Consider the following 17,011-nt stretch of genomic DNA (forward strand, 5'->3'; position numbering starts at 1 on the left):
CTGTGCTTTGAAGAAATTCCGAGGTACTTTTACTGTTGTCCGTGATCCTTCTCGTAGTCGTTTCCTTTCCAATGTCGGCGTTCTTTGTCGGTTGCTGCGTCTTGCCGTTGTCCATGATCCTGCTCGTGGTCGGGGTCTTTCCATGGTCGGTGTTCTTGGGCGATATCTGCTCCATGCCGTTGTCCATATTCTGTGTCGTTGTGCTTGCCGGTCCGCTGTCAGTTGCCATGAGATCCGTCCTGCTCCTCTCTACTCGCTCTCTCCTCTCCATCACGTCACTCATTCAAACACACACACAAACAAAAAAGACGTTCCCCCGAACAGCAAGCTGCTGGGGGAATAAAAACTAATACAAAAAGTAAAACACACTCACTCACTTTCAATCTAGCACAAACAAAAAAAGTCCACCTGCTCTCTCTGCTCATTCGCTTCCTGGTTGCACACCTGAACGAGATCAGACGAGATCGGGCGTGCTCAGGGTGGTATGGCCGAATGAATGTGAAGGATGTTTGGTTTGATAGTTATGACGGAGAGGGAACGCTCCGTTCACTTGCATGGACAGAGTCTGGATGCTAAGCAACCTCAACGTCTTGGCGGACTATTTCTCTGCTGATCAACACTACGAAGGCTGGAAACACACCAGACACACCATGTGAAGTTATTCAACCCGATTATTGTTATTTATATCAGAGATTATTTAATCAAACCCGATTTACTCTATCACCCAAACACGGCGGCGTTTGGGTTTCCTACCTCGGACTCCAGCGCAGCCACGGCCGACAACTATCTTTATTCTGGGTGGAAATAGTAACATAGTTACGCCATTAAATGCGTTTATGGAAACATTTTTAGCGAGAAATGTGCATTTTACTTTCATAATGTTCGCTCGGTGAATGTGAAGGATGTTTGGTTTGATAGTTATGACGAAGAGGGAACGCTCCGTTCACTTGCATGGACAGAGTCTCTGGATGCTAAGCAACCTCAACGTCTTGGCGGACAATTTCTCTCCTGATCAACACTACGAATGCTGGAAACACACCAGACACACCCGTGGGCACGGGCCTAACGCCCCGTGCCCACTACATGCGTCCGTTGACTGATGTGGGAAGGCGTGGCTGACTGATGGGGGAGTAGTCTTTGCAGATGCATCCGTCAGCCAATCAAATGTTTAAGGGGGCTGTGGACGGGTCCCTCGATTCAAGGGACCCAGAAGTATATATCTCCCTCACTCCAATACAAGTGGGGAACAGGAATGTGTCTCCGCAAACAATGTCTGGATATCAATCAAAGGCTCATAATTATCTTTACGCCATGTCCTAAAAAAAAAAATATAGATATATTTTCAAAACGCCACCTCAAGTGTTTTATTAGCCGTTCTCTCATCATTTTTTTCTGGAGAAGGAGGGGTGTGCAGCTGAAAGGAGTCGTAGTGATAAAACAAATGTTGTTTCGACCTGGCATCCGAGAGGGCCTAGTTCAGTGCTCCGTTAACGTGTCCGATTTTTAGACTGGTTCAGCTGCTGCTCTATAGAGTGGCGAAGCCACGCCCCTTCCGGTAGAGCTCATCGGACCTATGAGATCGAAAAATATGAATGGGTGTCAATGGAGAGAAAATAATTATTTTCTGGTCCCAGTCTTTAGATGCCCTGGATTACACATATGTTGTTTATGGATTTCAATTATAATTTTTCATGCAAAGAAAACTAAAAATGTTCGTGAAGAAGTTTGATACTTTTAGGTTTTATGTGAGGCCGCTTTGTGAACTACAGCTCGTCGCTGCTCTCGACGCATATGATATACGTCACCACACCCGCACTTGGAACTCGGCACAGAGATGGCACATAAAGATGGCACATAACTAAAACTCTCCACATGCCCTGACTTATAGTGGTTTTCACCTCTTTCTATGCTTTTATCCTCGCCTTGAAAAAAAGTGGTGAAGTGGAGCAGAGAGATCGCCATCTCTGTGCCGAGTTCCAAGTGCGGGTGTGGTGACGTATATCATATGCATCCACAAACAACATATGTGTAATACAGGGCATATAAAGACTGGGACCAGAAAATAATTATTTTCTCTCCATTGACACCCATTCATATTTTTCGATCTCATAGGTCCCATGAGCTCTACCGGAAGGGGCGTGACTTCGCCACTATATATATATATATCTCTCACGGTCCTCTGCTTGCGATCATTGTGATTCACCATATATTGATCCATTTATTCAAAAGATCCAAAGACAAATAACAGGTGCATTACGGTATCATTTTATATTATTGTTAATAATCTCATTAACATTTCAGTGTTGGTATTTAATTTTTCATTTGCTTGTTTAGCTACCTATGTATGACAGTTAACAATGTTGGTGTATTACAATTATTTATGTGTGTAGGCCACTCCAACTTCGTTGCTGGTTGAAATGTAACCATTTATTTGTACATAAGTTATTGAATGCATTTTTCGTAAATAATCTTACACTTGGAGCTTGCATGACGGAGCACAAGTTGGCACAAAGCACTCAAAACTGCAAAAAGACATTGTTCAATTGTAGACTTGGAGCTTGCATAACGGAGCACAAGGCATAGTTTAATAGTGCATTTCTTTTTGAACAGCACATCCGATCAGTGACCTCTGTAATTTTTGTACATTTAAATGTATGCCCATCACTAACTGAGTTTAGCTTTATCTATAATTACTTTTATTTTCTTCCCTTCTTTTCTTAATGTTATGTGTATTTTGTTTTTAAGATAAAACAAGAGAAACCCAAACATATCTTATGGTCTCGTATTTATGTAAATGTTTCATGTATTTATATGATTTTTACATGTTGTGACTGTCTGAGTTTGTGATGTGGGTCTATGGTCTCATAGTTATGTACATGTTTCATGTATTTATGTGTTTTTCCATGTTGTGACTGTCTGAGTTTGTGATGCAAGTCTTTGTTCTATGTTCCCACTCTTGGCCTGCACCTTGATGTGGTGAGTGGGCTTTAAACAATTTTTTTGTTTGTTATTGATTGTTTGTCACAGTCTATCGTATTAATGATACAAAGCCGTAACTAAACCCCTTCTCTTCTGTTTGCAGAAACTGGAAACTTCAGAGTATATTTTATCTTAAGTTAGAAAATCTTTGTTTCCTCATCAGATCCCGGTCCATCATGCTCCTGTACTTGTCTGCCGTGCCACCATCATGCCTCATGCATCAGCTCTCAGCACCCTGCCCAGCTGCATCTTATTCCGTTACTCAGCTCTTTCCAGCTCTTTCACATAAGTGACAAACACGCTCCACCAAGTGTTTTTAATATTTTATTAATTATGCATGTAAGGTGTGCTTAAGTGGCCTGAAAGGTGCCAATCAATAAAATGCTTTTTATTAATATAACATTATGGCCCCATCAAAAGCAAAGTACACCTGCCATTTACAGATATCATTTATACTATCCTAGACATCTTTAATCTTATTTACATAGGCCTACAGTAGGCCTGATTTCCTCTGAATGTTTAAATAAAATAATTCCCTGTCCATGTCAGATCCCTGTCCATCATACTCCTGTTGTTGCCTTCCTGCACAGCTGACTGCCTCCTCCATCGATTGCGGCCACAGCCCTCTCCCTGTACAATATGTTAAATACATTTCAGGATCAAGTTTGAGATTCAGTTTCAGTATTACTTGCTTTTTAAACCTGACGTGGGGCTGGCACCGCCACCATCATATCTGTCTTATTTGGGGTCATTTCAGACTCCTTTGCTTCCTAACACCTTGTGAGGCCCCTGGGTACACCAGCTGATGGGTCTGTGTATTGCAATCCAATCCAATGTGTTGCATTCACAGGTAACACTGCAGTAGCCTGTGAACAGCAATGTCATCAATGTCCATGACGAGCTGGCTGCTATGCTAATGTTTGTATGAATGACCGTCACTTTGGCCCAAAGCATCTGCTAAATGCCCTGAATATAATATATTAATATAACATCAAACCTGTGCAGATGATTGCCACTGCTTCTTACGTGATCAGCACAGAGCACATAACGATAGTATGGTGATTTTTGTGTGAACCTTCCAGAAGAGTAGATGTAGACTTAATAATTCTTTATATTGCCATGCCAAATAATGCATAATAGTAAATGCATTTCCCCTTTAAACAAACTAAAGCCTGAGTTATCAACATTGATAGAATGAATTGTATAAATTAACACCAAACAAAAATTACGAAAGGTTCAGGCCAATTTTGTTTACTTCTTTAGTTACAAATGAATTAACAATCAAAAGGCAGTATTGCAGACACATAGATTTGCTGAAGCCCAAGTTAAATATAATTTGGCAATTCATGAATATACATGGCCATTTTTATATACAAAGAACATTTCAATGCTATTCCATCACATCTCCATACAAAGTCTTTTTCGGGGCAGCTGGTTCCTCCAAGTTAAGAACTAAAATTAAAACAAGTTTGAGAATGACATCAATGATAGGCATTCATTAACACGGACAGATGGACGGGAATTCACAAAGGACACATTTCAGCACTGACATCATCATTTTATACTAACTGAAGACAGATCTGAGGCAAACTTTAACTTTCAAAAAATATTAAAAGAAGCTGTTCAACAAACAGGTTTGCAAGGGTGCACTCACACTAGGCCATCTGGCCGTGTGGCCGTTTTCACACCTAACCGTGCTCAAATGGCCCCATTGTTCTCTGGCCTGCACTCACACTAGGCCAACTGGCCGTGGCCGTTGGCCGTCGCAGCTGTGGCCTGGCCACGGAAGGCTCTTGTACATACGTCATCACGTCGTAACACATCATCACCAAGCGTCCGCTGCATGGACCATAATAAAGTCTGCCGCCAGTCAGAGTTTTAACAACAATGGATAACAACACAGAGAACACACCAACAGTTGAACCGCTTGATGCGATGTTTACCATTTAATGGGAAAGAAGGCTCGTCGCCTTTATTATGTCCGTGGTCGTCGCATTGACTATACGTCATCCAGCTCAGGTTGCGTAGCCGTGTGTGTGCGCGTGTCGGCTCATTAGCATCTGTACCGTAGCGGCCCGTTCCGTAGCAGCACACCTCTCCCAAGTGGCCAAATTGGCCCGGCCTGGCCAGACTGGCCACACTCACACTGGCAGATTTGAGCACGGTTAGGTGCTAAAACGGCCACAGCCACGGCCAGATGGCCTAGTGTGAGTGCACCCTAACCACGTACTCACCTTTTGATGGAGTTGGATCTGGAATTTCTCCTTTTTCCAACAGCAACCACAGCTCAGTGCATTTCCTGGTCTCCCAGCGCGTCACTGCGTAGCTTCCGACAGACGAGGCCACTAGGGGCAGAAGGTGATGTTCGGTGTGATCTCATTACAGTGATTTAAAGCTATCACATAATGCCTTTTTTCAGGGTTAATAATTGGATCTGGGGGTATTTCTAGATCAGGGTTTCATGCCTGTATGTTAAAAATACCCCTTATTATTCTCACACTGTTCATTTACGTTTAAAAAACGGTCTGTTTTGTAGGTCCAACGCTTTGTGCTCGTCAGCAAAAGACCTCTGAAAAAGAAGTCCCGCTTCCGAGGCGCCGGTTCCCTCGGTCACAAATGTCTATGGGAAATAACATGGATTTTTTGAATGATCGTACATAACAAATACTGTAGGTGCGAAATAGTAAAAGCTGCGTCACAATTTGAACTACACTTTTTCCATTTAGGTTCAAATCGTTTTTTTGTGATTGTCTGCAAAAAACCCATTCGAAACTAGATGGAAAAAGCGTGTAGTTCAAAACATGACGCAGCTTTTACTTCTTCGCCACCAACAGAAGCTGGGATCGAAATCGTCCCTATTCACTTACTCACTATTCCCGATATAGTGTTGATGATATAGTGCACTATAGGCTATAGAGGGAACGAACAAACGAGAATTCCGACACTACGCTGAACATTTCTAAACGTAATATGCGTCAATTTGCGTGATGAAGACAGGATTTTATAACAGATTTTATATTTTTATATACAAAGTTGGCTACGTCAAGAAGCTATTTAGTGAAGAAAATCCACGAGATTGAAGTTCTTCTTCAGCGTCTTGGTGAAGATCCTCCTGCGGAGGTGAGTGATCGACCGACGGTGCCAGTGCACCCCGCCGCCATGCAAGAGGGGTGTCAGCCGAAGTGGAGCACGCTGACCGCCGACGAGTGACCAGCGCAGAGAGACTGCCACCACTGACCTACACCGCCGAGGAGAGGGCGTCGCTGACCGCCGCCGTCAGGAGGGGGCGCCGCTGACCAGAACTCGCTTTGGCAAACGGGTTTCAAAGGACAACATGAGGGACCAGCTGACCCGCTGGCGCCGCCAAGAGGGTGAGACGCTGGGTACTTATGCCGCATCTGTGCACTTCTATGCATGTCGGGGCTACCCCAGGTTTGAGGAAGCAGCCCTTGAGGAGCTAGCCCTGGGCGCTTCATCCATGGCCTCACACCAGAGAGACTGAAAGAACACCTCGGTATCATGGCACCGACCAGCCTCACGCTGCGCTGGATGAGGCAGAGAGGGTGGAGGCTATTACGATCCCATGCAAACGACCAGGTTCCGGGCCGACGTCAGCGATGAAGAAGGGAATGTCAAGGGAAGGGTCGTCTTCCAGGCTCGTCCGTCGCCAACTCGACCAGACCGACGTCGACCAACCCACGGGTCCCGGGAACGCCGTTTCAACAAAACCGTGCTGGCGCTGTGGAGAGGTGGGGCACTGGGCCCCGGACTGCCTCGCCCCCGCACCAAAACACCACAGAGCCCCATAGTTGGGAAACTAATGCGAGTAGGCACCCTGGGGAGACTGCCACCCGTCCAACGGACCATAGACCCCATTGAGAACAACGACAAGATTGGTAGATTGGGCCACGCACACGGCCTCTACCTCCTCTGTTCCATCAAGGGACACCCCTGCTGGGCCCTCGTGGACACGGGCTCCATTGTGCCCCCAGGGGTGCTTCCAGAGACAGGATGGACGCCCACCGACTGTAAGATCTGAACAGTGACCGGAAAACTAGCTGGGATGCTGGGGAGAATCCCGCTGCCAGTGAAGGTGGGGAACACCGAAACCACCCACAAGTTTTGGGTGGCCGAAATTCTAGACCCCTGCATCATCGGGCTGGATCTACTGACTCGTGGGGGGGCTAGGGTGGATGTGTTAAGGAACACCATTCACTTCGGCACGGAGACGCTGACCCTCCAGCGCCGTCAAGGGGGGAAGATAGGGTGTACACAAGCCCAGCTGTGTTCACCAGGCGCCACACCATCGACGCCGCCATCCCCTGAGACGACAACAGCGACCTCCGTGGAGGCTAAGACTCCTCAGCCCCCATCGTCAGATGTTGACAACGCGATCCAGGAACTGTACCAGCGGAGCAGTGAAGGACTCGATGCTCAGCAGAGTCAACAGCTGCGAGACCTGCTCCAGCAGTTTACAGACATTTTTGCTGCAAGAAATCAGGACTGCATCCAAAATAACCTGGTGCAGCACTCAATTGACACTGGCACGGCCCTGCCCATTAGACTGCGAGCCCGCCGACTAGGGTTCGCCAAACAAGAAGCAGCAGAGCAGATGATCCAGGAGATGGCTGAGGCGGGGGTGATAGAGCCATCCAACAGCCCCTGGGCTGCCCCTGCCCTCCCGGTCAAAAAGAAGGACGACACCTGGAGGTTCTGTGTGGACTATCGTCACTTGAACGATGTAACCAGAAAGGTCTCTTATCCCCGCCACGTAAAAGAGACTTATGGAGAGGGTTCTGGCTCACGTCCATGGAAAACAGTGCGTGGTCTACCTTGATGACCTTCTGGTCCACGCCAGGGACTTCGAGCTGGACCTGCAGAACCTCCGCCAGGTCTTCCAAGCCATTCGGGGTGCAGGCCTGCGCCTACACCCCAAAAAGTGCAACCTACTGCAGCGCAAGACCAGGTTCCTGGGCCATGTGGTTGGGCCAGAAGGCGTGGCTACGGACCCTGCCAAGGTGGAGGCGGTGAGGAATTGGCCCATCCCCCGAAATGTCGGTGAGGTGCGCAGCTTCCTGGGGCTCGCCTCATACTATCGACGGTTCGTCCGTGACTTTTGCATCAATTGCCGCACCCCTGCACCGTCTCACGGACAAGGGGAGAGAGTTCAGCTGGGAGGAAAACTGTGCAGCCGCCTTCGCCCAGCTCCGTGCTGCTCTGACAACCGCACCCATCCTGGCCCTTCCTGACCCTGGCCGCAGCTTCGTAGTGGACACGGATGCCAGTGACATGGGACTGGGGGCAGTCCTGTCACAAGAGGGAGCAGGGGGAAAGAGGGTGATGGCTTACTACAGTCGCTCCTTGTCAACTACTGCGTCACCCGACGTGAGCTCCTGGCGGTGGTTGAGGCGTTCAAATATATAAATACTTAAATAAATACTTTCGCCCCTACCTCTACGGCCAGCGGTTCCTTCTCCGGATGGACCACGTGTCCCTGACCTGGTTGCTCAGCTTCAAGGAGCCTGAGTCAGGTGGCCCGGTGGATCGAGGCCCTACAGGACCGAGCTGGGCGTCTGCACAGCAATGCAGATGCCCTGTCCCGACGCCCCTGTGAGGACTGCAGACACTGTGAACACCAGGAGGAGGGAGATGGAGCTACTCTCCGGGTAGCTGCCACGGGACAGGTGAAGGTTGGCTGCCTGCAATGGAAGACCAGAAGTGGCAGGCGGCACAGGAGAGTGACCCCTCACTGGCCAGGGTGGGACAGTGGGTTGACAACCGGAGGCGTATGCGGTCCCCGACCAGAGTGCGGTGACCACAGCCGAGCGTCTGGTGTGTGAGATGTTCCGTCGGTTCGGGGCACCTCAAGAACTGCACAGCGATCAGGGGCGGAACTTTGAGGCTCAAGTCTTTGCTGAGGTGTGCAAACGCATGGGGGTAAGCAAGACCAGGACAACGCCACTCCATCCCCAGAGCGACGGGCTAGTGGAGCGGTTCACCTGGACGCTTCCCACGCAACTGGCCATCGTCACCTCACGACACCAGCGAGACTGGGACCGCCACCTTGCACCACTCAGCGGTGCAAGAGAGCACGGGGTGCACGCCAGCCACACTTACGTTTTCGGCAGAGAGCTGCGGACGCCTGTGGACCTAGCCTTCGGCACCCCCCCCCGACACTGATCTCCCCAAGATACTGGGCTTCGAGTACCTGCGGGATAACCAGCAGCGTCTGGCAGAGGCTCACAAGTTTGCCAGGCAGCGTCAGGAACAGGCGGGGGCACGACAAAAGCGGGGGTATGACCTCCGTTGCCAGGGCCGCTCCTTCATGCCGGGGGAGAGGGTGTGGGTCTACAACCCAACCTGGAAAAAGGGGGTCTCCCCCAAACTGACCAGCCAGTGGATGGGGCCCGGTGAGGTGCTGGAAGAACTTTCCGATGTTGTGTATCGGGTGAGATGTGTGGCCGTGGGCGGGTGGTGGTGCTACACAGAGACCGCTTGGCACCCTACCGCCCCCTGGTGGCCGGACTTCCCGACAAACACAGCTCACCCAGCACGGCTCCACTCACACCGACGAGTCCTCCGACTCGAACAGTGGGGGGTTGGGGCATGCGACCCCACGGGCTCACAGGCGGCGGCGGCCTCCCCGTCGCTATCAGGACTTTGTTGTCGGCTGAGGACAGGCGACATTCTGGTGGGGGGCAATGTAGCGCCGGGGTTATGTTTGTTGTTTTGTTATACGACTGCTATTGGTTGATGTGTTCCCATCATGCTTTGCGGTGCGGAAGTTAGGGGAGGAGTTAAAAAGACGTTGAGCTTTGTTGTGGTTACGGGGTGCTCGTTGAGCTTTGGTTACGGTGAACTCGGGATCTTTCAATAAAGTCACTGAAAGAATATAGCACGCCTCTGCTTTTGATATTCACCACAATATAAACAAACCGGGCACTCACGAGGAAAGCTGGAGGTTGTATGGATGTTGAATGTTACATTTCCTTGATCAGGGTTTTCTTTTATTAGGGGTCCAAGCCAACAGGTTGGATCCCTATTGTTTTTGTGAGGATTATTAGGGGTCCAAGCCAACAGGTTGGATCCCTATTGTTTTTGTAAGGATTTTTCCTATTATACTTACCTCCCTAAAAGTGGGACCACAGCCCAAACCGTAAATGGTGCCGACACGCCAATTGCATGACTAGATCCAGATCTCTTCGGACTATGCAGACGACAAAATCCAGACACGCCGGTCACTAGGTGGCGCTATACCAAGGAATACGCGTTTGGGGCTATAACTCCCACACCGAACCTCCCACATTCAAAACCTTGTACACACAGATTCACTGGAGTCTGCTGCATCTTTTGGCATAGGCCACGCCCATTTGCGTCTAGAATTTTTTTTCGCAAAATCGCGAAAACCGCAAAACTGTTTTTTCGCTACTCCTCCCACATTTCTCGACCAATCAACACCAAACTTTGCACACGGCATCTTCAGACGCACACGCAAAGAAACCCTTAGACCGTTTTTTGATCCGACTTTCGACGACGAAACGGTAGCATTTGGAATATTGGTTTATTAGCTAAATTAGACGTGGAATAGCAAAAATCCAAAGAAATCCAAAATGAGACATCGGATCGAGTCCAAATTTTACACACATGTTGGTGCTAACCTTAATGTCGTTCGATAAAAAATTCGGAAAAATTCGCCATTAGGGGGCGCAATAAACGAGGAAATTGTATATCTTCTAATTGGCAAAAGGAATGTTCTTCAAACTCAAGGGAAACCATCAAGGGGCAAACCCAAGTCTATATAGAAAATATGGCCAAGAATTATTAATGTGGGCGGGAGTTATTTGGCAAAGGAAAATTGTCTTTGGAAAATTAAACATTTCGCCACAGGGCGGCGCCAAAAAACGACGACATTGTCTATCACCTATTTGGCCAATGGAATGTTCTGAAAACGCGTTTTAGGCTATAACTCCCACACCGAAGCTCCCACAGTCAAAACCTTTATATCCACATGTAGTTCACGGTAGCGTTTTGAATACTTGCTTCGCGTTGTGCCGGCGAAACGCACATTTCTTGTCGCGTTGTGCCGGCGAAATGCACACTTCTTGGACCCCTGCATAACTGCTTGCAGTTCTAGTTAGGGGTCCAAGCCAACAGGTTGGATCCCTATTGTTTTTGTAAGGATTTTTCTTATTATTCCAGCAGCTAAAAGTGGTACTACAGCCCAAACCGTAAATGGTGCACACACGCCAATTACATGACTAGATCCAGGTCCGTGAGGTGACGGCAGACGACAAAAACCAGACACGCCGGCCACTAGGTGGCGCTATACCAAGGAATACGCGTTTGGGGCTATAACTCCCACACCGAAACTCCCACATTCAAAAACTTGTACACACAGATGCACTGGAGTCTGCTGCATCTTTTGGCCTAGGCCACGCCCATTTGCGTCTAGAATTTTTTTTCGCAAAATCGCGAAAACCGTAAAACTGTTTTTTCCCTACTCCTCCCACATTTCTCGCCCGATCAACACCAAACTTTGCACACAACATCGTCAGACGCACACGCAAAGAATGCATGAAACACTTTTTTGATCCGTCCTTCGACGACGAAACGGTAGCGTTTTGAATATTGGTTTATTAGCTGAATTAGACGTGGAATATCAAAAATCCAAAGAAATCCAAAATTAGACATCGGATCGAGTCCAAATTTTACACACATGTTGGTGTTAATCTTAATGTCGTTCGATAAAAATTTCGGAAAAATTCGCCATTAGGGGGCGCAATAAACGAGGAAATTGTATATCTTCTACAAAATTTCGCCGCGAAAACGCTACCCTGACTTCTTGCTACTCCTACCACAGTCAAATCCTTTGTATCCACAGGTTCAGGGTAGCGTTTCGAACACATGCTTCACGTTGTGCCGGCAAAACGCACATTTCTTGTCGCGTTGTGCCGGCGAAATGCACACTTCTTGTTTTTATACTACCTCCCCTTAGAAGTGGTACCACAGCCCAAACCGTAAATGGTGACGACACGCCAATTGCATGACTAGATTCAGGTCCGGCACCGCTACTCAGATAACCAAATCCAGACACGCCGGTCACTAGGTGGCGCTATACCAAGGAATACGCGTTTGGGGCTATAACTCCCACACCGAACCTCCCACAGTCCAAAAACTTGTACACACAGATGCACTGGAGTCTGCTGCATCTTTTGGCCTAGGCCACGCCCATTTGCGTCTATGAATATTTTTCGCTAAATCGCGTAAACCGCAAAACTGTATTTTCGCTACTCCTCCCACATTTTTTGACCAATCAACACCAAACTTTGCACACGACATCTTCAGACGCACACGCAAAGAATGCACGAAACACTTTTTTGATGCGACCTTTGACGACGAAACGGTAGCGTTTTGAATATTGGTTTATTAGCTAAATTAGACGTGGAATATCCAAAATCCAAAGAAATCCAAAATTAGACATCGGATCGAGTCCAAATTGTACACACATGTTGGTGTTAACCTTAACGTCGTTCGATAAAAAATTCGGAAAAATCCGCCATTAGGGGGCGCAATAAACGAGGAAATTGTATATCGTCTACAGAATTTCGCCGCGAAAACGCTACACTGACTTCTCGCTACTCCTACCACAGTCAAATCCTTTGTATCCACAGGTTCAGGGTAGCGTTTTGAACACATGCTTCGCGTTGTGCCGGCGAAACGCACATTTCTTGTCGCGTTGTGCCGGCGAAATGCGCACTTCTTGGACCCCTGCATAACTGCTTGCAGTTCTAGTTATTATTCCGACATGCTAATCCTAAAAGTGTGCCCACAGCCCAAACCGTAAATGGTGCCGACACGCCAATTGCATGACTAGATCCAGGTCTCTGAGTTCTAAGCAGACGACCAAATCCAGACACGCCGGCCACTAGGTGGCGCTATACCAAGGGAAAACGCGTTTGGGGCTATAACTCCCACACCGAACCTCCCACAGTCAAAAACTTGTACCCACATATTCACTGGAGTCTGCTGCATCTTTTGGCATAGGCCACGCCCATTTGCGTCCACAATTTTTTTTCGCAAAATCGCAAAAACCACAAAACTGTTTTTTCCCTACTCCTCCCACATTTCTTGACCAATCGACACCAAACTTTGCACACGACATCTTCAGACGCACACGCAAAGAATGCATGAAACACTTTTTTGATGCGACCTTTGACGACGAAACGGTAGCGTTTTGAATATTGGTTTATTAGCTAAATTAGACGTGGAATATCAAAAATCCAAAGAAATCCAAAATTAGACATCGGATCGAGTCCAAGTTTTACACGCATGTTGGTGTTAACCTTAATGTCGTTCGATAAAAAAATCGGAAAATTTCGCCATTAGGGGGCGCAATAAACGAGGAAATTGTATATCTTCTACAAATTTTCGCCGCGAAAACGCTACACTGACTTCTCGCTACTCCTACCACAGTCAAATCCTTTGTATCCACAGGTTCAGGGTAGCGTTTTGAACACATGCTTCGCGTTGTGCCGGCGAAACGCACATTTCTTGTCACGTTGTGCCGGCGAAATGCACACTTCTTGGACCCCTGCATAACTGCTTGCAGTTCTAGTTTCTTTTATTTTGAATGTAACATTTTCTATGTTAAATCACAAATAAATTGTTGACATTTCGATGGTGTGAAAGTGTGGTTTTGTTAACTATGGTTATGTGTATGTATTTTTTTGGGGGATTTTCCACCGTGTCCACAACACCTCGAATGCAGTGCAGCAAATATTTTTTTTTGCTCTCGTTGTAGTTCTCTATCCGCGACATGTTAATCGACATGATCCTTACTCTCCTTTTCCGAGAATTAATAGGCGTGACATTACCCTAATAACTTGCATAGGCCTATTAGTTCGTCTTCAATTAATTAATTAATCAAGTTTGCATACACACACCAAGAGAAACAATGACAAGTAATTGATTGACGTAGTTGAGGGCATGTTTCCAGACTCAGATTTCCAAAAAAGTAGCCTAGACTATTTCATAATATATGTCAACACATTATTAGCGTTTTAATTTATTATAGTTTTATTATATTAAAGTTCACTTTACATTCCCATTAAGTTTTTGTTGGTAATTATAGCACAAAATGCATCCACCATTCAGTTAAGACTGCATCTGCTGGGGTATACTAGAAATCAAGAGTACTTCCAGTTTCCAAGCAGATTTTTCTGAGTCAGCTAGGAATCAGCTGATCCTGTAGGAGTCGTTACACAGCAATCACGTTCGACCTTGTGCGCAGCTGCTTGTTAAACTCCAAAACCTCAGTTTTAAGGAGTACGTTTTTAAAGCGCAGCAATGCTAACTGACAGAGCAATTGGCCCATTGTGTTTAGTTAACGAGCCAAACGAGCGAGCTAAGTATGTATTTGTTTTCGCGGATATTCGGCTTCTTCTTCTCCTCCGGAAAAACACGACCGCATTACATTGTGGTATACGGGAGGAACGTGTAGGGAACATCATATGTTCACTCAAATTTTGGGCATTTTAAGTCCAATTCGAACCCCCCTACAAAATGGCGAGCACCCTATATAGTGCACTATATCCGTGATATTGAACGATTCCGAGTTTGTTATTGACGATCATACAACAACCCAATGTTATTTCCCACAGAAATTTTATGGAGGGAACCGGGAGGCTCGGAGGCGGGACTTATTCTTCAGAGGTCTATTAGACCCCCTATCGCCCTCTATGGAGTGGTGAAGTCACGCCCCTTCCGGTAGGGCTCATGGGACCTATGAGATCGAAAAATATGAATGGGAGTCAATGGAGAGAAAATAATTATTTTCTGGTCCCAGTCTTTATATGCCCTGGATTACACATATGTTGTTTGTGTATTTAAATGATAATTTTTCATGCAAAGAAAACTAAAACATTGCGTGAAGAAGTTTGATAATTTTAGGCAATTTTAGGCCACACCCGCGCTTGGAACTCGGCACAGAGATGGCGATCTCTCTGCTCCACTTCACCACTTTTTTTCAAGGCGAGGATAAAAGCATAGAAAGAGGTGAAAACCACTATAAGTCGGGGCATGTGGAGAGTTTTAGTTATGTGCCATCTCTATGTGCCATCTCTGTGCCGAGTTCCATGTGCGGGTGTGGTGACGTATATCATATGCGTCGAGAGCAGCGAAGAGCTGTAGTTCACAAAGCGGCCTCACATAAAACCTAAAATTATCAAACTTCTTCACGAAATGTTTTAGTTTTCTTTGCATGAAAAATTATCATTTAAATCCACAAACAACATATGTGTAATCCAGGGCATTTAAAGACTGGGACCAGAAAATAATTATTTTCTCTCCATTGACACCCATTCATATTTTTCGATCTCATAGGTCCCATGAGCCCGGAAGGTAGGGCTCATGGGACCTATGAGATCGAAAAATATTACCCAACCCCAGTGAAGTTATAAACATTGCGGGTATCCGGGAGGCACAGAAAAAATACTATATTTCAACGTATGAAATCAATCCCTGACCGGACGTTTTTCATGCATTTCTTACCAAATGAAACAAGCAGGTTCCACTGAAGTGCATAAGGAAGCCTCTTTTGTAAAGCTTTTTGAAGAACAAAAAAAACAGCAGTACCTAGAATTATACATGACAGGGTTAAAAATGCAAAAATGCCAATGTGCAATGACGATAGCCATACGTCTGTGGTCAATTCATACTTTGCAGTCACGTGACTACCATGGCTACCTGGAGGACAACAAACTCCGACAAAATGGCGACGAACAGCGGCCAGCCAGGGGAATTGCAGCCTTTCAGATTTTCAATACTACAATCAATCAACTATTTAAACATAAATCTTCAAATTAGATATCAAGAAAAGATAAACATACTCGGAACTTGTGATCCATACACAGCACCCGCTGATGTGTTCATTGCTTGGAAGTTGGCAAGGTCTCGACCAGACTTGGAGTTTGGAGATATTTACATTTATCTTATAGAGAATCCGTCACCTTATACTGCACAAAAAATGAAAGCCTACAAACGTACGGATAACTAACTTTTTTTCAAGTGTGGGTGGGTAATGCGGTAGCGTCCACACAAGTTACATTTTCTCAAGCATTTCTGAAGTTCCAGCGCAGCAGTCTTTTGCTGCACTCTGAAATAAAACTGCTTAGGATCGTTTAGCGAAGCCTCCGCCAGCGTTGCCAGATTGGGCCAGGTTTCCCGCCCGATCTGGCAACACTGGCGATCCCCATGACGGCAGATTTACTCCGTAGTTTTATAAATACATTACTTATGGCAAACATATGAAAACATAACCCCGGCTTCACTCGGTTGATGCATTCAATCGCACAGCAACTATCTGGCATATCGTTTTCACCTCAAAATACCAACTTTCGGTTCGTATGGTAGAACTGGCGACGTCTTGGCAGATCCTTGATTAGGTTACGAAGTGTCTAGAGGACGTTGTTCTTGCCCGCCAGCCAGTCGTCGTGACGTCACGTGCAAAGTATGAATAGTCACATTCAAGGCTACTATGGCTTATTATGGTGTCATCAGAGTGGTTACCTAAGAGAAACGTCCCAGTGCCCTTCATGAAGGCTGATGACTGGCAAGCAGCATATTGTTGTAGACCCTGATAATTACAAAAAACAACATGTCAACATCATCTCCTTACTGATGTAATTATTAATGCTGTACCGTTGCTGAAAGCATGATTGTGCAGTAATAACTGATCAGTTGTTTTTCTCATTTGTTGTCTAACATTACATCCCTATCCTGGAGTAAAAGTAAACTAATCAGAACCAATATACCCACAGGGTGTTTAGCAGCCAGGGCATCGTCTACTCTCCTCAGTCCGATATTAACCATTTAGCCTGTCGTTGCAAAGTCTATGAAAATGTACGCGGCTCGAGCAAACCATAGGGCAAACAAAAGTGATGTTATGAAAGGTTCCCCTTCCGAATGACGCCAACAAAGAACATAAACACAAGAAGACATAAAGAGGATGAGACGGCAGCAGGGACATGGAGCG

At 46.5% G+C, this 17,011-nt stretch overlaps 1 protein-coding gene across 4 annotated transcripts; it reads right to left on the reverse strand.

Moving 5' to 3' along the window:
• Positions 1-3,287: 3,287 nt before the first annotated feature.
• Positions 3,288-16,987, reverse strand: tmem141 (transmembrane protein 141). Of its 4 annotated transcripts, none has more exons than XM_030354144.1 (5): positions 16,795-16,987; positions 16,546-16,612; positions 15,529-15,612; positions 5,214-5,324; positions 3,288-3,609 (listed from the first exon to the last, which is right to left on the reverse strand). In XM_030354144.1, the coding sequence occupies exons 1-5, from the start codon at positions 16,846-16,848 to the stop codon at positions 3,470-3,472; spliced, it is 456 nt and encodes a 151-aa protein (XP_030210004.1). In that variant the 5' UTR covers positions 16,849-16,987; the 3' UTR covers positions 3,288-3,469. The 4 variants fall into 4 exon arrangements, with proteins under 4 accessions (XP_030210004.1, XP_030210006.1, XP_030210005.1 ...); XM_030354145.1 differs by having other exon boundaries at positions 3,291-4,431; positions 16,795-16,985; XM_030354146.1 differs by lacking the exon at positions 15,529-15,612 and having other exon boundaries at positions 16,795-16,975.
• Positions 16,988-17,011: the final 24 nt, after the last annotated feature.

Source organism: Gadus morhua, chromosome 4, assembly GCF_902167405.1.
Source record: "Gadus morhua chromosome 4, gadMor3.0, whole genome shotgun sequence".
NCBI lineage: Eukaryota > Metazoa > Chordata > Actinopteri > Gadiformes > Gadidae > Gadus > Gadus morhua.